This window comes from Hypomesus nipponensis, chromosome 21 (genome assembly GCF_054491055.1).
Source record: "Hypomesus nipponensis isolate SF chromosome 21, ASM5449105v1, whole genome shotgun sequence".
NCBI classification, from domain to species: domain Eukaryota; kingdom Metazoa; phylum Chordata; class Actinopteri; order Osmeriformes; family Osmeridae; genus Hypomesus; species Hypomesus nipponensis.
This window is the reverse complement of record NC_140381.1, coordinates 14,548,941-14,569,865: the sequence shown is the minus strand read 5'-3', so window position 1 is coordinate 14,569,865 and position 20,925 is coordinate 14,548,941. Positions and strand designations below refer to the sequence as shown.

Here is a 20,925-nt window from a genome sequence, read left to right as displayed (position 1 = left end):
AGCAACCATGGATACGTGCATAGCTAATAAGGTCCCTGGAAATTGCACATTCCTGAAAGCCTGTGGAAGCACATAACATTTACATATACACATAAGAATTTGATCACTCAACCTCTTGATCTACAGTCAAATGCTTTAACTACTGAGCTATACCCCTGTAGACAATATTTATGCTATACGTTTGTTGCACAACCACTACATGACTCTTTCTTGTCTTTCACTTGACTTGATGCATTGTCCTATCCTGTTACCTGTTGTTGGCGATCGTCAGTAGTTGCAATGAAGCAATGCACAGAATCTCTTGGTTAAGCTTTAAGGGTTGTAGGACACACACACACAGACACACAGGTTTGCAGACCTAGGAACCATTTGGGGAAAAATACAATCCTTTCAGGAGAGAACGGCAGGATAGTGATTTTCTGGCACCCTCCCTCAGGGAACGCACTGACAAGCGCACACTTCTGAGGGTGATGGGTCTTTGATTAGAACAAAAAAACTCTCTAAGCCCAAAACAGGGCCATGGAGCCAGGTAGGAAGAGGAGGCGTGGGGACAGAGGGAAGAACCCTTGACAACTGCAGCCTGGGATAAACATGATTGTATATATCTCGACGTGCCGGAGAAGGCGAGTAGCCCCAAAAGTCTTTTTACCTCGCTAATGCATTGCTGCTTGAAGTGGATAAATATATACTACGTTTTATACATTTCTCAACATTTGAAATGTAAATACGTTTGTAGGTTCCCTTATATAGTGAAGTGAAGTATCTATGTCGAGAAAAGTTTAAGTCCTGACAAGTCAAAAATGAGGCAAGTCCAAACGTTGAAAATTATTCTAAGTGTTGAGTTGGATAGATTCTAAATCCAAAACAGACGCACTGGAACTCAGAGTTTGATGCAAGGTTTATTGGACAGATTATCCAACAAGTGAGTGTGCTCCCGGGAGCAGACTCAAATTTTTATCTGAACATTCCTCTTTTATATCAAAACCTTATCAGTTCTGTAATTTTTCTATTGGTACATAACTGTTTGTCACAGATGCATAATGCATTTTACACTCTATTGGTCTCTCTTTCGAAAGGCTTCAGATTACAGGTGCATAGAAAACGATCACATTTTTAAAATTATTATCCAGATTAGCATTTTGGGCTTAATATCTTCTACATATTAGTGATAATACTAATCAGTCAACAACTTTGCATATGGTTTTCAGTAATATAGCATATAAAAGGTAAAAAAGTGATTAACCATATAATCCATAATCATTACCCATGTTCATAATTACAACAGTGTGATGTTTTTTCCATAACATGCTCTAGAAAGCTGTGGAGGCAGACGAGGTGGCTGGGGTATACTGTATTTCTCAGGACTGGGAGACATGACGTGAGGTCTGACTTAGTGGAACAAGTGCCCACGCCCCCACCGCCCCCCCCCCCCCCCCCCACAAACACACGCACACTATCACCTGGGAACATTTTCCCACACAGGGGACCAATTCCAGCCACTAATCCCAATCCGCCTCTACCAGATTAAGAGGCAGGGCTATATTAGTGTTAAATTGGGCTCCTTCTATACTAGTAAACACTGGGGGAATGCACTCAACGCTGCCCCCTCTCACCCCCACCCTCTTTATGTAGCGAAAACAATGAAGGCCTTGGGGAAAGGCATTGACGTAAGAGACGTCAGAGAAGTGTTTTGTGTTTTTCTTTGGCCTTTACACACCTTAGGCTCGGCATTCCTGAAACGGCACAAAAACACACAAGAAGTCCACACCTGGGGTCTCATTTAAAAAACTGTGCGTAGGATTCTTACTAAAAGTGTACGTAAGCCTAAAAGCCTAACATGGCGTACCCACACAAAAATTCAGATTTATGAAACCGTGCGTACGCACACCTGTACGCAATGTTCCCTTTAGAAATGACAGATTATCCACAAGTGTGCGTATGTGAATCAGCATTTTACCCCTCCCTGAACACGCCCATTTTTAACCATAAATGGTCATTGCAAAGCACCTCATGAATGCTAATCTAGTATCTCATGACCCTGGCATGCATTTGTTGTTCACGGCGAATCTTGGCAACCAAAAAACAGAAAAGTGAAAGTTCTCCACGAAAGACACTGTTATCCTATTGGTGGAGGCCCGAAAACCACATTATTTGGTGGCCGGTGGATCACCAATACAAAAAGCTGTGCAAGTGGCGTCAACTGTGCCAGACGATACCCGGAGTCGAGATACAATTTGAAAACAGAAGCTTTTTGTTTAGTTATGAACAGTTATGAACAGTAGTCAATTAAAGTCTGGACTGATAACGAGGACGTAGAGTGTAGCGATTGCAGGGGAGCTTAAAGGGCACATGACATGAAAACTTCACTTATTTAACATTAATATGAGTTTTCCTAGCCTGCCTTTGGTCCCCCAGTGGCTAGAATTTTTGATAGGTTTAAACCAAGCCCTGGGTGTTCTTCTCCACCTTTGAGAAAAAGAAGGCTCAATTGCTCTTTTTGAAAATCTCCACCTTGTGACATCACAAAGAGCCAGGCTACCGCCCTTCTCTCTGCTTTGCCCAACCAGATAATCTGGCCCGCCCATGAAAAACTGAGCTACGATCGTGCAAAGGCAAGTGCGATATTGGTTTTTCCTGGAGAAACATCATGGCTAGCAAACGAAGGAAGCATAACAGTTGCTCAGTGTTTAGATGCACAAATCAAAACAGAAGTATTTTTTTAGTTCCTTCATCCAAGCCTCTGCACAACCAGTATCTTAATTTTTTTTTCGCTGGAAATGCGCCGACACAACTTCCCAAAGTTTTGTATGTCTGCGCCAAACATATCAGCCACTACTGTTTCCTCAACTTGAGCCAATACAAAGCTGGCCTTACTGAAATTTTATTCTGGATCATTAATAACTCTCCTTGGTAAAGCTACAAACATTGGACAAGTAAGTTAACTAACGCTACATCATTTTGTTGCTTTACTGTATATGGTTACCTAGCTTGCTACCCTTAGAATGTGGCTGTAACATTTGCTCTGCAGCTAACAGCTGAGTTACTGTCGCTAATGTAAAGGTAGATGGTATCAAGTGTGTGTGTGAATACTAACGCTGTAACGCGAGTGTTGTACACTTCTTTGTCATTTGGATAACCGTTCTGCTGTTGGTGTTATGGCGCGCGATATCCGCCTTTCTCATAATTGAAATGATTATAAGTGTGCACCTCTGCAAACCAGGGTGATCAGATGAGAATGGCTAAATTCGAGGCATCTTACAGCAACGGGGCTACGAGCCATTGCGATACATCCGTTGTAAACATTAGCGCATGTTGCCGCCCCTCTCCTCCTCCTATCATGTGACCTTTAACGACTGTCTTTCCAGTTTTTGACATAAGAGGATATTTGCACAGTACTTAAGGTCACATGACAGGAAAACTTCACTTTGGGAGGTTATTTAACATTGATATGAGTTCCCCTAGCCTGCCTTTGGTCCCCCAGTGGCTAGCATTTTTGATAGGTGTAAACCAAGCCCTAGGTGTTCTTCTCCGCCTTTTAGAAAATGAAGGCTCAAACGCTCTGTTTGAAAATCTGCTACTCGTGACGTCACTAGGAGCCTCTGCACAACCAGTAGCCTATCTTAATTTTATTTTCGCTTGAAATGCGCCGACACAACCTCTCAAAGTTTTGCATGTCTGCGCCAAACATTTCAGCCACCAAAGGTTTCCTTAACTTCAGCCAATAGTTCAAGTTCAAGTCTTTCATTTGTCAGGTACACAGAACAACACAAGGTTAGACTGGGCACTGAAATTCTTAAGATAAGACAACGCAAGCACCTGGCATAACATAACATATAAGTACACAGAACATAATTTACATCTATGCTGAGCTTAAATAAGTGAAACTTCCTAAATATACAGAACAATAAATAATCGACTATACTAACCCTAATACTAAAACTTCCTAAATTACAGATAACAATAAATAGTACACTATACTAACCCTAAATGCACAAAAACCTGTTTCAACCCTATAACCTATTCTAACCTAAGTGGAGTACAGTGCAATAGTGCAAATTTGCAGATCAGTGACTATGTCAATGACCATACAGGAGCCTGTATGGACAGGAGCCGACACAAAGTTGGCCTTGCTGACCGTCAGAAATTAAATTCTGAATCAGTACTCCTTGATCCAGCTACAAACCTCGGACAAGTAAGTCAACTAACGCTATATAATTTTGTTGCTTACTATATGGATACCTTAGCCTGGCTGCCAGCCCAACTTCTCCCCGCCCACAAAGAAATTGGGTCGGGAAGTTGGGTCTGGAGGGTCTCGTATTGGGGAACAACTACAGAAAACCAGAATCTGGGTGTACCAATGAAATTACCAGGGAGGGCTTTAATCGATGATGGACAGATGATCAACAGTAACGTAATCACCCACGTCACAAAAGAGCGCTTAAGTTGAATTTGTTTTGAACAAACAACATATTACGTTGCTCTGATTGGTTGTAGGTCTATCAAATTGAGCAAAGAGGCATTTGATTTCCAGGCTCGTTTGAAACACGCCCCGTAGTCAAAGCCCAACGGAGAGTTCTCAGACTCATATTCTGACTAGAATTAGAGTCAGGCTATGGTTACCTAGCTTGCTACCCTTAGAATCTGGCTGTAACATTGGCTCTGCAGCTATCAGCTGAGGTAGGCTACTATCGCTAATGTAAAAGTAGATAGCATCAAGTATGTGTATGAATACACATTCTGTAACGCAGTGTTGTACGCTTCGTTGTTATGTGGATAACGTTCTGCTGATGGTGCGCGCGATATCCGCCTTTCCCCACATTGAAATGACTGACTGACTGTGCAGCTCTGCAAACCAGGATTATCAGGTGAGAATGGGCAAATTCTGGGCGTTACTGTAATAATATATTACATTTGTCTGTAACGCGGTAATGAAACGTGTTACTGTTGATAACTTCAGTAATCAAATTACAGTTCCTTTTAAAACATTTTTTAGCGTTACTTGCGTTACTGCAATCTGCATATCGGGAGGCGAAATGAATAAATCAAACTCCCCTTTACAGTACGTGTGTTTGCGCAACACTCGTCCCTTTGACCCTAGCGCCAAAATTCAAGAGGCGAAACCATAATGGACATCGTTTGAGGGATGGAAGTGTGCACATTATTTTGTGCAAAATGGCAAAAACTTAACTGTACCATGTACATTGTGCCCAGGCCAAAAACACCTATCTACTGCCGCAAACACAACTTCAAATTTTTTTAACCCTTGTGTTCTCCTCGGGTCATTCTGACCCATCAGGCATTGTGACCCACCTTTGTTTGCGACAACTTTACCGCACACAAAAACAAAGTGAAGCATTTTCTTTTAACCGTTGGGCTGTCTCAGACCCCCCACATTGCGAAGGTTAAAAGAAAATTATTTGTATTTGCTTTTGTATTGGGTAAACACAACGATGGTTCGTTATGAACCTTTTGGTCATGTGACCCGAAGGCAGCACAAGGGTTAACATCTTCAACAGCAACATGCCAACTCCAGATTAGTAGCTATAGATCAACGGAGTGACACTGATGCCGATAAAAGTTTGCCGTTGCCAACACCAGCCAAGCAGCCACAAATGGACTTCCAACAGCAGGTTACCAAATCAGAGTTAAACAGGCTTGTAGGAGCATATAGAGTTGAGTGTTATGAGTTATGATGTTGTATTGTAAAGAAATGTATTTTGATGATGCTAGTTGAATTGCTAACGCATGGATGTTACCAGGATTTTATTTTCAGCTCAGTGGATCCAGGATTTGACATTATATCATATAACAATCACAAATCTCTTTCGGGAATTCATTTGATCAGAGTAAATAATAGCACTTTATTGTGGAGTTTACTGTTATTAGGTTCTTAATATTCCAAAAGGTCGACACTGAAATCAGCTATTTTTTTTATTTATTACCAGATCTGTCAAATATCTGCCTAAACCACATCATTCTGTATGCTTTTGGTGTATAGTACTGCAGCCTTAGCCTGGCTTCCAGCCCAACTTAGCCCCGCCCACAACAAAAATTTGGTCGGGAAGTTGGGTCTGGAGGGGCTCGTATTGGGGACAAACTATATAAAACCAGGAGCTGGGCGGACCAATGAAATTGCCAGGGCGGGCTTTATACGATGATGGACAGATGATCAACAGTAACGTAATCAACAACATCACGAAAGAGCGCTTGGGTTGAATTCGTTTTCAACAAACAACATATTACGTTGCTATGATTGGTTGTAGGTTATCCAATTGAGCGAAGAGGCATTTGTTTTACGAGTTCGGTTGAAACACGCCCCATAGTCACAGCCCAACGGAGAGTTATCAGACTCATATTCTGACTAAAATTATCAGTATGACGTCAGGCTACTGTAGCCTTGTTATGCTTGACAACTTGATGTTCACAACTGTCAGCATTGTTGTATTAAAAAGCATAAAAGAGAGATCTTGTGTTTGTCCTCATTATAATACAAATTTGAGTTGATTTGGGCGTCAAATATAAAATCCAGTGGTGGGGTCATGCTAGTTTGAATAAGGAGATATGGTTGAAAATCAAGCTTCTGCTTAACTTAATAGAATTGGGCCTGGCAGGAATGAGTGCACAGACCCTTAACTAACAACACTGTTCAAATATCCACTGCGGCTTGACTATCAGTGTTTGTACACTGTCCGTGGTGCTCATTGCCAACCGGAAAATGGAAAACTGATGTTCAGTTTTATTTCAATTAAGTGTTAATTGATGTACTTTTATTTATTTAAAAACACAGGGTTCAGCACCCCCACTTTTCATGGTACTGGCTTCAGGAGACCTCCAGACTGGGGCTTGTGTGTTTTACGTCCCCTGGCTCACGAGCTGGTTAGTCAGCACCAGTCAGGATTCCCTCATCAGGTTTCATGAGACGGACGTTTAATGACCGTTTTTTCACCGGGTGAAAAAACTAACAATAAAACTCCATCAACTCCATCTTAGCAGCTGCCAACCTTAAATGACATCAGGAAGATAGCTTGTGCATATGTTTGTGTGATTACCATGTGATCACCTAATGAGTTAAAGAAGCTGGCGTCCATGTGTTTTATGGCATGGTGAACTGCACCTTCATTAAGTCAATACAATATGCCACTTCAATAAATTAGTGACCTACTCAAAAGGTAGTTAAATATAGCAAGTAAGTAAGTTAACATTTTGACAGTGGAAGTTGAGGATAATTTAAGAAATTACATGGGTGTTATTTGTTGTTGAATTGAAAATGGGAGTTACCAGATATGTGGTCTCTAAATTTGGTTTCCCCCATTTCCCTTGAGGCACTGGTTAGCAGGTGCTTCTATGTCTGGGGATCACCACAGGGTCCTCTTTCAGCCTCGGCAGTGCGGTTTATTATCGTGCACTCTTTCCATTCTCTCTGCTGCTTGCTTTTCCCCACTAATTTCGGTCATCTGCTCTCTACGCTTGTATGGTCTGCATGTGACCTCTAGCCTGAGGACATCACAAGCGTTAGCGAAAGGCTAACCAGAAGTTACAATGGGGAGAGAGTGCTGACTACTCATGACAGTCTCCCCCCCCCATGTGACGTCTCTTTCCTTCATCTACACCACAGATTTCAGCCACCACACAGAGTCCTGCCACCTTCAGAAGTTTTCTGATGACTCTGCTGTGGTGGGATCTAACAGCGGTGGTGATGAGACTGAGTACAGGGCTGTGGTGGGGAACTTTGTCTCATGGTGTGAGCAGAACCATCTGCAGCTCAACACGGCAAAGTCCAAGGAGCTGGTTGTGGATCTACGGAGGGCCAAGGCACCAGTGACCCCGGTTTCCATCCAGGGGGTCAGTGTGGACATTGTTGAGGATTACAAGTACATGGGAGTACACTTAGACAATAAACTGGACTGGGCCAGGAACACTCAAGCTGTCTAAAGGAAGGGCCAGAGCCGCCTCTACTTTCTGTGGAGGCTGAGGTCCTTCAACATCTGCCAGACAATGCTGAGGTTGTTTTATGAGTCTGTGGTGGCCAGTGCTATCCTGTATGCTGTTGCATGCTGGGGCAGCAGGTTAAGGGTAGCAGACGCCAACAGACTCAACAAACTGATCGGTAAGGCCAGTGACATTGTGGGGGTGGAGCTGGACACTCTGGCATTGGTGTTTGAGAACAGGATGCTGGCCAAACTACATGCCATCCTGGACAGTGTCTCCGACCCACTCCATGACGTGCTAGTCAAACAAAGGAGCACTTTCAGCGGAAGACTCCTCCTCCCAAAAAGCACTACAGAGCGCCACAGGAAGTAATTCCTGCCTGTGGCCATCAAACTCTTTAACTCCTCCCTCAAAGGGTTATCAACCAGTTGACCCACTTGGATATCTCCAAGGAAAGGAGTACTTCACACTTATTTAATTCATTTTACACTTGTACCCATTTTATTTATTTTATACTTATACCCACCTGGTACTTAATTTATTTTCTGACCTGTTGTATAGTGTATTGTATTTTATGTTTTGCTAGTATGTACTCCTGTGTGCACTGACATAAAGGCAAGCTGCTGAAACAAAGAGTTTCCCTTCGGGGATTAATAAAGTATTTCTGATTCTTATTCCTTCTGCCGTGCCCTTTGACTTTCATCCTCCTCTTCAACCATAACCTATTTTTTGAAATGTATTAGTTCCAAACCTCCCAGATTAAAGAGAGACAGTACTGCACATCAGCAACGGTGTTTCCGTTAAACAGAACTTCCATCCTTTTAAAACCGGATACTTTGAGCTGCCTGGACCACTTCAAAGTGGAGCGAGTCGACCAATTCATTCTCTGGGGATACGTAAAACTTTAAATCAGGTCACCAGTCCAACTGCATCTGTCAAAAATGTAATTGCCATTGTGAGTTTAGCTATTGCTGTCCGTCACATGATGACTCTTCGGGCCTGTGAGAATGGCCATCCTAGACCATGTCAATATCAGTTCCATAGAATCCAATCAACAATGTATTGAAGAAAGTAAACACTGAACAAGCCAGGGTTTCCCGCAGCACTTTTCAGTTAAGGCGGCCGCCGAAGCAACACAAGCCTTCCGCCTTAACTACATTGTCAACGTTTTTTTTAAATAGCGATATCCACCGTGTTACTCAGTCCTGTTTTCTCCCTTCCATTCCAAAATGCCAGTCTCCATTCTCTGCAGAACGCATTAGTCTATCTCACAAACTAGCCCCCCCCCTCCCCCACCTTAACTAACAAATTTTCTGCGGGAAACCCTGCAAGCAATAATCAAAACCTGTAGGACACACATTCCGTAGGCATCCCTGTTTATAATCTTCTTCCGGTATCAATGTTATTTTCAAGAGCAGAATCGATCATTGTAACTACATAATACATGGCGTATACATCACTGTCCGAGACTCCGGGGAAGGTATGTTTTGTTGCCAAGGCAATCTGTTGTGTTGCTGTCAGAAGCAAGAGTGTTGTAACTGCGCTGAGGCGTGACAACGGGTGTTGTCTGGGGCCGCCGTTTACATTAGAAAGAAAAATAAGCAGGTGTGCATACCAATCCTTACAAGGAAGTGTAGAACAGGAGGTCCACGCCTTAGAGGTATATCTAGACCAGGCCTGTGTTGTTGACAAGAGCATGGGAGCGCCAACGTGCAACAATAGTCTTTATCATTGCCGGAACACTTCCCAAACGAGAAGTTGACATGCTGGTTCAGCTGTTAGACCTGTGTCCTACTTTGTGTTTTCCCAGCAAATCCACCTGATTTCGCTAAAACATTGTACACATTGTGTTGCCTTTACAGATTTGGATGTGCTGAAGGCTGTGTTGAAAGTCTGGTGTCTGTGTGTCCGTTGGGGCTTCTGGGACCAAAGCTCCAAATGTTTTCTCAAAAGTCCCAAATCTTTTAGGTAAAAATGTGGTTGTAATTTTCGGCAAATATAACAATTCGAGTCCAACATAATGTTTATACTACATAAAGCCCCCCAAAATATTTTGCGTTCAAATTAATGACAAAAAATACTGCACGCTACCAAAACTCGCATTACCTGTGTAAGTTCATATCGAAAAACTTGACTAGGTCCTAGATTGGGGCATCAAAACTTGACTAGGTCCTAGATTGGGGCATCAAAACTTGACTAGGTCCTAGATTGGGGCTAAGCCCTCAATGTTTTTTACGTCTGGCTCCGCCCCTGGTTAGGACATCATCATGAACAAACAATCTGCTTTAACAAACTGAGGCAAGCTTAGATTCTCGAGTAAAATAAATATTTACATCCGGCATACATAGGGAAATGTTGTGACAACTAAGTAAAGACATTTAAGTTTAACTGGAGTAAGCTTTCTTTCAGGGCACTTTGTCTATTCTCCCCCTCTCAATGATTGATCCAGGGGTCAGAGTGACTGCTTATGGATGCACTAATTTGTTGTCAAATGGACTCCAAGCTTCCTCTATTTATGAACATGTTTTGTGGTAGATCATTTTTAATTGGTCATTTTAAAAGTAGATCACAAGCCAAAATAGTGTGGGCACCCCTGCTCTACACTGAGTGGCCAAGCTTCTGTCCTGGTCGTTTGTTGGTCTTGTGAACATAAGCCTTGTGAGCGTTGTTAGAATACAACTTTAATGTGCAGTCTACAGTATGTTGTAGGCCTATCAAATCTCAGCCAGCACAGTCATTATGGGCATGTTAATTTGATCCTGTATACCACACCATTAGAAGGTACAGATAAAAGAATAAACAGATACAGATAAAAAAAATATTTAAAATAAGGAGTTTGAGTTTAAGTGTGTTGTACCATGTTGGGGGCTTGTGAGCTCAGCCAGGTATTCATTATCTAGCATCATGCTAAGCAGATGGGCAAAGCACAGCTGAGGCAATTACACATCTGTCTCATGCAATATCATTTAAAGGTGACATGACATGAAAACTTCATTCTATGAGGTTATTTAACATTAATATGAGTTCCCCTAGCCTGCCTTTGGTCCCCCAGTGGCTAGAATTTATGATAAGTGTAAACCAAGCCCTGCGTGTTCTTCTCCGCCTTTGACAAAATGAAGGCTCAATTGCGCTGTTTGAAAATCTCCCCCGAATGACGTAGATCGGGGGAAGGTTACCTCCTCTCTCTCTGCTTTGCCCGACCAGATCATCTGGCCCGCCCTGAGAAACTGAGCTACCACCGTGCAAGGGCGAGTGCGATATCGTTTTTTCCTGGAGAGACATCATGGCGAGCAAACAAACGAAGCATAACAGTTGCTCAGTGCTTGGATGTACAAATGCAAGCACAAATCTTTTTTTAGTTCCTTCATCCGAGCCTCTGCACAACCCGTATCTAAATTGTATTTTCGCTGGAAATGCGCCGACACAACTTCCCAAAGTGTTGTATATCTGCACCAAACATTTCAGCCACTACTGTTTCCTCAACTTGAGCCAACACAAATCTGGCCTTGCTGAAATTAAATTCTGGATCATTACTAAATCTCCTTGGTCAAGCTAGGAACCTTGGACAAGTAAGTAACTAACACGATCATTTTGTTGCTTTACTGTATATGGTTACCTAGCTTGCTACCCTTAGAATGTGGCTGTAACATTAGCTCTGCAGCTAACAGCTGAGTTACTGTTGCTAACGTAAAGATAAATGGCATCAAGTGTGTGTGTGAATACAAACGCTGTAACGCGAGTCTTGTACTCTTCTTTGTTATTTGGATAACCGTTCTGCTGTTGGTGTTATGGCTCGCGATATCCGCCTTTCTCCATATTGAAATGACTGAGTGTGCACCTCTGTAAACCAGGGTGATCAGATGAGAATGGCTAAATTCGAGGCATCTTACAGCAACGGGGGCTACGAGCCATTGCGATACATCCGCCCCTCTCCTCCTCATTAGCATTTAAAGCTACAGACACAGAAACAGCGTGTTCTGAGGAAAGCTGATTGTGGGACTACTTGTAGCGGCTATAATTTTGCACCATGGCTGAATTTCGGGAAAGAGACTTCAGATACAGTATTAGGGGACCACTAAGGCCTATATAAAAGCATCCAAAAACAGCATGTCATGTCACCTTTAATTAGTGCAAAAACCATAGGATAAAAACATATCTGTGAGAAGATAAGGGTATGGGAATGACATGTTAAACCAGCAATAAGGCCTGGGGGGCTTCTCTGGCCCCCTGTGACATTTTAAGCGAGCATAATTCAGGTATATTATACTCAGTGGGCTCAAAGCAGTGCAAAGCAGTGATGTTGGTAAATCATAAAAACTCCTGTGTCATTATGCAGGGCAATGATATACTGATTGAGATGTTCAGTCAGGAGACCCAGGTAATATGATCGTTGATGTTATGAGTGTCCAGACATCCTCATGGCTGTAGGGTTCTGCTTTGTGACAGCTCTCTTAACGACAAACCCAACTTGATAACAGAGGCAGAGAGCTTATATATCACAACTAAGATCAGGAGCATTTGGAACGCACTTAACCGAAATGTTAAGAGTATGAGAATTCCTGTTCTTGAATAGACCACCCTTTTAACGCTTATGAGGATGATAGGATGTGTGTAGTATGACAGATATTGGTGACTGACGCAAGCACACTTCGGAGTCCCCTGCCTGAACCAGTTTCACCTGTTTATTTTCAGAGCTTTGGACTTGAATCATTTTTTTTTTTCATACTGCAGTTTCTCTAATGAAGGGGAACTAGCATTTGCTGATTACAATAGGACTGTGTGAAGTGTGTGGGGGGGGGGGATTATTGAAAGTCAAAGTAATAGCTAGGGATATATAGTTACAGGATGTGACAGTGAAGTCTCCATTATAGCAGTTCCTCTTCATCTAGGCTGAAGCATAGCAGACATTACAATGACACTGATTGGGCCTGACATAGTGGGCCCACAGTCTGAAAACTCAAGTTATGTCCTTGCCTCTGCCCATCCAGAAATTCTTCCTCCAGTAATTCAAATTCTAAACACCTGTACAACAAACTGATTGTGTAAATGTGGAGGGCTAGTCAGGTGGGAGGCTGATTATTATACCAGACAGGCTTACTCATGAGGTCCTGCACTAAAACTACAGTAAACCAAATGGCTTGTGAAAACACTTCATCACTCCAACTGTACAGTATAGAGACTATGGACTCACACTCCATACGCTCAGAAAGCATAGCACGACGGTCAGTGGAAGACGTTGGAATGCACTCATAAATTAATGATAAAATGGGCCAGAAAAGTGTGGGGATACACAAATCCACCCAAAATGAGCAGCATTTCCAGAACTTTTGTCTGGAACGCCTGACAGGCTCAATTCCACGGCTTCTAGGCCATCTCCCGGTGGTTGCTCAAGATCGAGGGCAGTCACAATCCAGAGTCTATTCCTGTGAAAAGCTCAGGGCTGTGTTCAAAATCAAAAGGAGGCAAAGAGGCAAGCAATGACTCAATCCCCAAAGCCTGCTCTAAAAACAAATGCAAACACCTTCTGGGTCTGGTCGAGGGAGGCGGGAACGGCGAGGAGATCCTGGGGATGCTCCAAATCAGGAACAGGAGGCTTAGAAGACCACTTTCTGAGGAGCTGAAATCCCCAGAAACTGAAATGGCAGCTTAGTGAGCCGGGTCAGGGAACCACGTTGTATAAGCAGAAACCCAGCACTATAAAGTGACATAAAAATGTAAATATTAGTGGTGGGCCGTTATTGGCGTTAACATGCTGCGTTAACGTGAGACTCTTATCGGGCAATAAAAAAAATATTGCCGTTAATCTATTCTCAAAGTTGGGTTTGGAGCTGGGTCTCTACTAAGCAAGCTATGATGACTTTCATCTTAATATTTTAGCACGGATGTATACCTAGCCGAATTGCACTGTAGAGGGTGAGAAAGCGTCTTCAAACCTGTGTGTATGCCTCGTTTTTCGTTCTTCAGTCAGTTTGACAGTATAACCTTCAAATGCATAATGCAACCCTTCTGTCTGCTTCTTTCTCAAGTAGCTTTTTCATTCTTTTTCCATTAATACTCCAATTAATAATTATTAGTATAAGATTATAGGGCTTCAGAATGTTTTGGCAGTAATTAAGGTTACAGCTTCAATACCAAAAAAGATTCAATGTGCAATGCATAATACATTTTCATGGACATTAATAATTAGAATGAGATGGATCTAAAAAATGTTACCTGTAATGTACTTAAAAATTATTTGGACTGTTTTTGCTGTATAATAATAGAAAACGTACATCCTACTCCATAAGAAATGTATACCAGTTTTTAAGCATACTTAAAAGCACATCAAAAGTGAACTATTTTCAAAATATACTTCTTACAAAAGTGAACTGTTTTCAAAGCATACTTAAAAGTATATAAAAAGTGAACTATTTTCTAAGCATACTTCTTAAAAGTATATAAAAAGTGGACTAAAAGTTTACTATCCATATTTTAGTATACTTATAGTATACTTTCATATACTTCTTTTTTGTAAGGGTCTCTACAGACCGTGCAGCTAATTTAATGCTCAACACTTGAACGGGGGCTTATTATTTAAAAGAGGAATTATTTACTGTGTCGTCTCAGTTACACTATCAGGGTTTTAAAATACTGTGACTTGCTCAAGTAGGCAAATGGCTAGTAGAACAATACATTTCATAATAATTTCACTAAATCAAGCAGCCCTGCAAGACCCAGTAAAATATTATACAGCTAGCAAACTAACACTAGCTAGCATCGCTAATGACATTGGCTAACTTTACTTCGGTAGGCTATCCTCAGTATTTGCAAGCTAGCTAAACTTATACTGTATCTAAAATAAGACCCGAGACGAGCTTTCATGGGTGTTCGCACTTCTATGTTGCTTCACTCCGTGTGCCTGTGCCTCGTCCATTTACTGTTTACAACGTTGGCAGGACTACTTTGTTGGCATTTCCTGAGAAATACAAGGTTTGGCATGAGAGCACGTGAACTGGTTGAAATGTGTGTCTCACGGCCAATGCATGAGAGTTGGCAGCCCTGTTAAAAGGTGTATAGCCTACTTTACAGTTGAATATTAGCTGATATTTAACTAGGCTACGTACATTTAACCGATACAAATGCTACTAATGCTTGTTAAGTACTGCCGACACTAGCTAGCTAGAAACGTCAACACATAAAAATGTTTTAATGAAATTATTAATCTTTACCCGGACAAGTGACTTTTGTACATGGACAAGTGAAACATTAATGTACTTGTCCAAAGGACAAAAAAAAAAGTTAATGTCGAGCCCTGGCTTTAGTGAAAATTATTTTTTAAGAAGCTTCCCAATGGAAACCTCGACAAGACTAAGGTTGTTTGCATCTTGTGCGAGTTGTTCCAGTCTCAAATACCCCCTAAGCGCAAAGCATTCCTTAGCTAATGCGGAAGATGCTGGGCCAAGCACTGATGTAGCGCAGGGGAAGAGATGTTGTCAAACTACTATGTTTGAGTGCAACCGAGGCAAGCCTGTCAGTGTAACTGAGTTAGAACCGTGAAACTTGCTCCTCAGCTATGTAACAGGCCACCCGCGTCAACGAAGAGCTAGCTTTTCTTTGCCGTAGTTGGTAGTAGTCACGCTTGGCAAGTTGGAGGTTGTGCGTTTGAGCCCAGTGAGTGGTAACGAGCTTTGTTGTGACGGAGTGTGGCTACAGCTGTTACATCCCATTCACATCAGCACAGCTCTATCAGCCAAGCTAACTAATCTCCTCGCTCACATGGCTTGAGAAACCCATTCTCAAAGACTTATTTTTAGTCATTATTTGGGTAGCACACATATTCTGAATGCCTTCAGCAGAATTCAAATGAGCCATTTTAATCTAGATTAATTCCAAGATTACAGTGAGATTAATCTAGATTTTTAAAAAAAATCAATGCCCACCAATAGTAAATACACAAATTTATACGGGACATCTCCAAAAAGAAGCTAGTGAACATTTCCAGCTCTTTCTCCTATAATTCTGCCGCCAACTAGCGTTGTTGGCCTCTGAGTGATGTATTTATAGTGCAGGGTTAGGGAGGGAAGGAAACAAAGTTGTGATGACAAACTTCCTTTGTAGCCCACTTACACATCAAAGCAATACTTAATCTTGGTGTCATGTTATGAGCTCTAAAAGACCGAAAACAGTTGACCTGTGCTGGTGGATAGTTTTGAGAGGGATATTTGATACTGCTAAGAAACATAAGAAACAACACATCATTCTTTTGAGAGAGAGGAAATGGTTGGAAAAAGGTTTAATGGGAAGCCTGTCGGTAACAGACAGTGCTTGATCGAAGTGCCATTCAAATGAGCTGGACTGGTCACACAGGTCAGCTTTTTGTAATAGGACCCTAATGCAGGGTCAGTAACATCTTTTCAGTTTTCCTCATGGCTGGTGTTATTCCTGGTCTGGTTCCTACAGGGAAACGCTATGCTTCATTCGAAACTGATCAGACTGTCTATTCTACCCTTTCAATTCGATTTTCACATTAGATTAGCGTTTAATGGAATGCAGGGTGACTATGACAGTACATAAAATGTAAGCTGCATAACAAATGCATTAGGATATGGAAATCTTTTCTGAACCACTGGCAACAAAGCAGCTCTCCTTCCACATTGACATTTGTTGCTGCCATTGAGCTCCTTCTAGTCCGATAAGCAATGAAGGAAAGGAAAAAGGGGCGGATGAGGGGGGGGGGGGGGGTTGAAACATCTCCTAGCTTTCGTCTCTAGGCCTGGACACATGGGGAATGAGGAATGAAATCGTACATTGATTGAAGCTAATATTTAAAGTTAACAAAACAGCAAATGCCATACATAGATATACATAATTAATTCCAGAAGGAATAAACATGGCTCTTGAAAGGGATGGATGGATTCACTGTTTATGAATCCACTGTAATAAAAACATAGGTTGGCTGTAAATTATGTAACCCTCTGGTCATTTCATGAGAATGCACTTAGCACTGGTCTATGGGAGATGACCAGATGCACTCATAGTTTGGCACAACAACTCATTGGCCGAGGTATGTTAACAACCTAGAGACTCAACATTCCACACTCATCACAAGTCATGGGGTTACCTTAAAGCTGTTGTCACCTATGAATGTATTCACCTTGGGTTGATGGTGCTCTGTTCTGGATGGTTATCTAAGGCTGGCCTGGTTGAAGGGGAAACTATTTATTTATTAATTGATTGATATACCTTTGTAGGTGACAGCGTTACCCAAACTGCTTATTTTAAATTGCTATTGTATTTGGAAAGCCCATTTCTCACATTTATAATTAGGTTTCAGTAGACTATACACTTGAATGCATAGGTTGTGAACTCCTGGTCGCAGTGCTACTGTATGGTTTAACGTAATTCTGCCAACATAAGACTACTACGCAGCTGAGTGTAACGTAGTTCACGACAGAACGCGCGTGTATGTTTCCTTGCACAAACGACATTCTTTTAGCGGAGCTGTCAGAGCGCCGTTAACATTACATGTAATGATTATTTACCTGCAGTTCGGCTCTCTCCACCTCCCATTGCGCTCTTTCAACCTCAAAGCGGGCCCATTCGTGCTGTAGAAAGTGCAATATCCCCGGAATACTGTACTGAGCCCTTGCCGCCTCTCCGCCACCAACGTCGCCTGACTGTGGTACTTTGCCAGCGCCGGGCAAACCCGAGTTGTTATTATTGTTAAAAAATACACCGGGCCCTGCCTGTTCGTCCATGGCCAGGCCAGGTATCTGCGTTGGGTCAGTGAAAGCTGGCACGACTGCACTCAGTCGGATGGGTTTTCTCTGTCGCCCTAGAAATATGAAAAGCAAGGAAATTGGTATCCACAGCTTTCTTTACTGGGCAGGCACACTCATGTCTGAAAGCAAGCTGTCAATTGGTGACGTACACATGAACTCCCGCCCATACCAAGAGATTCCTTTTTTCATTGGTTGATTTAAATGGCTGACATAGGGACAAACCAATTGGAAAGAAATGCGCGTGGTGTTGACATCCCTGTCAGCCGCAGCATTGTGGAATTTGGAGTTAAAGCGTTTTCATGAGGCCTACGTCCATTAAACTTTTTATCGAGTGTAGGCTCCTGTTCCAAAATGTGTGCAGGTCTTTTTGTGCCAAATTGACCATTACACATATTTCTTCTGTATAAATTTGACTCTTATCAATACATCTATCTATCGATGTAGATATATATTAATTATTATAATAGCCTAACAAATGCCACACGGATTGATGATATCCGATCAGAACTACAACTCAATGGACAGGATTTAGATCTACATGGGCGCGGATAATTCATTGGTCAAGCCCCCCTTGACCAAACCCTATGTTAATCAGGTGATACGTCATTGCAGCTACACTATTTAATTACTGTTGGCAGGCGTGCATGGTCAACTTTTCTTCCCAGTGCACATTGAGAAATATAAAGCGGAATAAGACAATGCCTCCTTTCGAGAGACCACCACCTCAAAAACCATTTAAGCAGAGGAAAACCTTTGGTGATTGTTGTTCCTCGATTAACCTTTTCTTGGCATTGGTAAGGTGTGTTATGCATCTGCATGTTTCTGACCCGTTTTCTCTCGTCAACAGCAACAAGAAAACTGGAGGTTGCGGGGATCCGATCAAAATTTCCGACTAAAATTCCGGTTAGTTTCAATGCCATTTAAAATAAATTGAGTTTACATTGTACGACAAGCTTTGATCAAAGTTTTTCTTCATCAGGTCATAATTGAGAGGTATCAACGTGAGAAGTTTTTGCCGCCTCTGGATAAAACGAAATTCCTTGTCCCGCAAGAACTTTCCATGACACAATTTGTTACAATTATCAGGTAAGGGTATTAGTTGTGGAAAGACAGTATAGGCCTATGCCTTCTGACCCATAGTTTATCCATTGACAAGTTGTGCGTTAATGCATAGTTTCAAATCAGCTGATTTGTGTCAGCCGCGCACTTCTTCGACATGACTCATGACCTTGTGTTTCACATAATGGGAAGCAGATTTACTGCTTTTTTCATTACATCCATATTCTGAAAGTCATTTGGTTAATTGTTTTAGAAATCGGATGTGTCTGATGCCAAGTCAAGCCTTCTACCTGCTCATCAACAACAGTGGACTCGCCAGCATGTCTCTCACCATGGCTCAAGTATACAAAGACCATAAAGATGATGATGGCTTTCTTTACATGACTTATGCCTCTCAAGAAATGTTTGGCGATTCTATTGAATCATGACTAGTTTGGAAGGCTGGGTTTGCCCAATAATGGGTGATTAATGCTTTATGTACATAGAATATGAGTTTTGTATTGAACATTTTTTAATATCTTGTGAGTAAACTGTGTTTTAAATGTGAAGGTAATAAATAGTTTGCAGCTTTGTGGACATGGTTAGTATGTTTTTCACTCAGTCCATTATTTTTATGGTAAACAAGTCCAGGCTTTCTTTAGCTCCTAGTGTGGAATTTGGCTCTAACCCTCTTTATTTACATGGTTACTCCAGATCCACTGTCAATTTGATGAACTGTCTCCTCACACAGTCCACCTTAAGATGGCAGCATTGCTCATCTGCCAACTACAATTTAACCCGTGGGCAGGTTTTATTTGTTTAGTTTTTACGATTGCTAAAACATATTTCTTGAACAATCGACCATTTTATCAAAACCGTAAACACAAAACCAAATGTTCAAACAAAAAGATAGCATTTAGCAATAAAGAAAATGATTTTGGATTTTGAAACACTGGCTTTTGGTGTTTCAACACCCATTGACGCTCGATGTTTGACTATGTTTAGCACCTCTTTTGCCAACCGTCTGTGGAGGAGGGGGTCCCTCACTGAATTGCTCTTCCCGAGGTTCCTTAATTTTTTTCCCCCTCTTTAGTTTTTCCCTGTCTTCCTTGAGGGTTGAGGTTGGCTAAGGGGCAGTTCTATTGGCATATGTGAAGCCCTCTGTGACATTGCTTGTAAAAAGGGATATACAAATACTGTACATTTGATTTAGTCATTTAGCAGACGCTCTTATCCAGAGCGACTTAGAGTAAGCACAGGGACATTCCCCGAGGAAAGTAGGGTGAAGTGCCTTGCCCAAGGACACAACATCATTTGACATGGCCTGGAATCAATCCGGCACCCTTCTGATTACTAGTCCGATTCCCTAACCTCTCAGCCACCTGACTCCACCTGATTTGAAAACATTACAGTAACCATCACAACTTACTACTGTCAACAAATAACAGAATTTTGGGGTAAAAATCTTCTGGGGTGCTGGATCCCGCCTTTAAAACACTCCACACCTGTCACCTCAGGCCAATTCCATTGCCTGTAGGAGATTTACCCTGGTATACGAGTTTTGGTCATAGGCCTTCCACTGCCACGCTGAGAAAAACTTTTCAATTGGGTGGAGAAAAGCCCTGTATGGTGGAAGGCAAACATTTGCCTTCCAAAAAATACTGCTTGATGTTGAACTATTCTTGTATACGGACACCACGGTGAAAGCTGACATTGTCCCAAATCACCATTAGAAAAAGTGTGTAATTTTTTTTGTCATTGTGTTTTACATATGACAACTGTGTTGTAGTTGTGTTTACAGTTTGCCGCTTGTGTTTACCATTTTTGCAGCACAAGTGCATCATAGTGCAAAATGTGTTTAGTGAATGAGAATGTGTGAAGAGTTTTGTCAAGTGTGTCTGATTTGACAACTTGGTTTAGTTCACTGAACATTTGATTCATAGAATGGGGTTTAGGGTTTTAGCAATTGTGAAAAACTGTAATTGGGTATTTGTGACGTGCCAATTTCAAAACTTGTCGTAAGTCATTTGCAGATATGTTTTGTTGAACAAATTGCAAATGTATACCTTAACTCAGGGGTTCCCAATCCTGGTCCTCGGGCATCCCTGCCCTGCCTGTTTTAGATGTTTCCCTGCTCCAACACACCTGATTCCAATGAATGAGTCATTATCTAGTTATGCAGAAACCTGCTAACGAC

The 20,925-nt window shown here is 41.8% G+C and overlaps 2 protein-coding genes across 3 annotated transcripts in view; one reads left to right on the top strand and one right to left on the bottom strand.

Moving 5' to 3' along the window:
* The window catches only part of LOC146238118 (striatin-like), a 57,760-nt gene extending 39,956 nt beyond the window's left edge, over positions 1-17,804 (bottom strand). For both annotated transcript variants that reach the window (XM_084684850.1, XM_084684851.1), the window contains exon 1: positions 17,451-17,804. In XM_084684850.1, the coding sequence (XP_084540976.1) occupies positions 17,451-17,666 (216 nt within the window). In that variant the 5' untranslated portion in view covers positions 17,667-17,804. The remainder of the gene's footprint in view (positions 1-17,450) is intronic.
* Positions 17,805-18,320: 516 nt separating this feature from the next.
* On the top strand, positions 18,321-19,325 carry map1lc3c (microtubule-associated protein 1 light chain 3 gamma). Its single transcript, XM_084685321.1, has 4 exons — positions 18,321-18,446; positions 18,538-18,593; positions 18,670-18,776; positions 19,003-19,325. Exons 1-4 carry the CDS (start codon positions 18,335-18,337, stop codon positions 19,175-19,177), a joined length of 450 nt encoding a protein of 149 aa, XP_084541447.1. The 5' UTR covers positions 18,321-18,334; the 3' UTR covers positions 19,178-19,325.
* The last annotated feature ends 1,600 nt before the right edge of the window (positions 19,326-20,925 follow it).

Bases quoted from the DNA above. Each gene is read 5' to 3' on its own strand.
- map1lc3c (XM_084685321.1), top strand. From the start codon at position 18,335: ATGGTCAACTTTTCTTCCCAGTGCACATTGAGAAATATAAAGCGGAAT. The intron at 18,447-18,537 runs GTGATTGTTGTT...TCTCGTCAACAG, and splicing joins TAAGCAGAGGAAAACCTTTG to CAACAAGAAAACTGGAGGTT. The intron at 18,777-19,002 runs GTAAGGGTATTA...TAATTGTTTTAG, and splicing joins CAATTTGTTACAATTATCAG to AAATCGGATGTGTCTGATGC.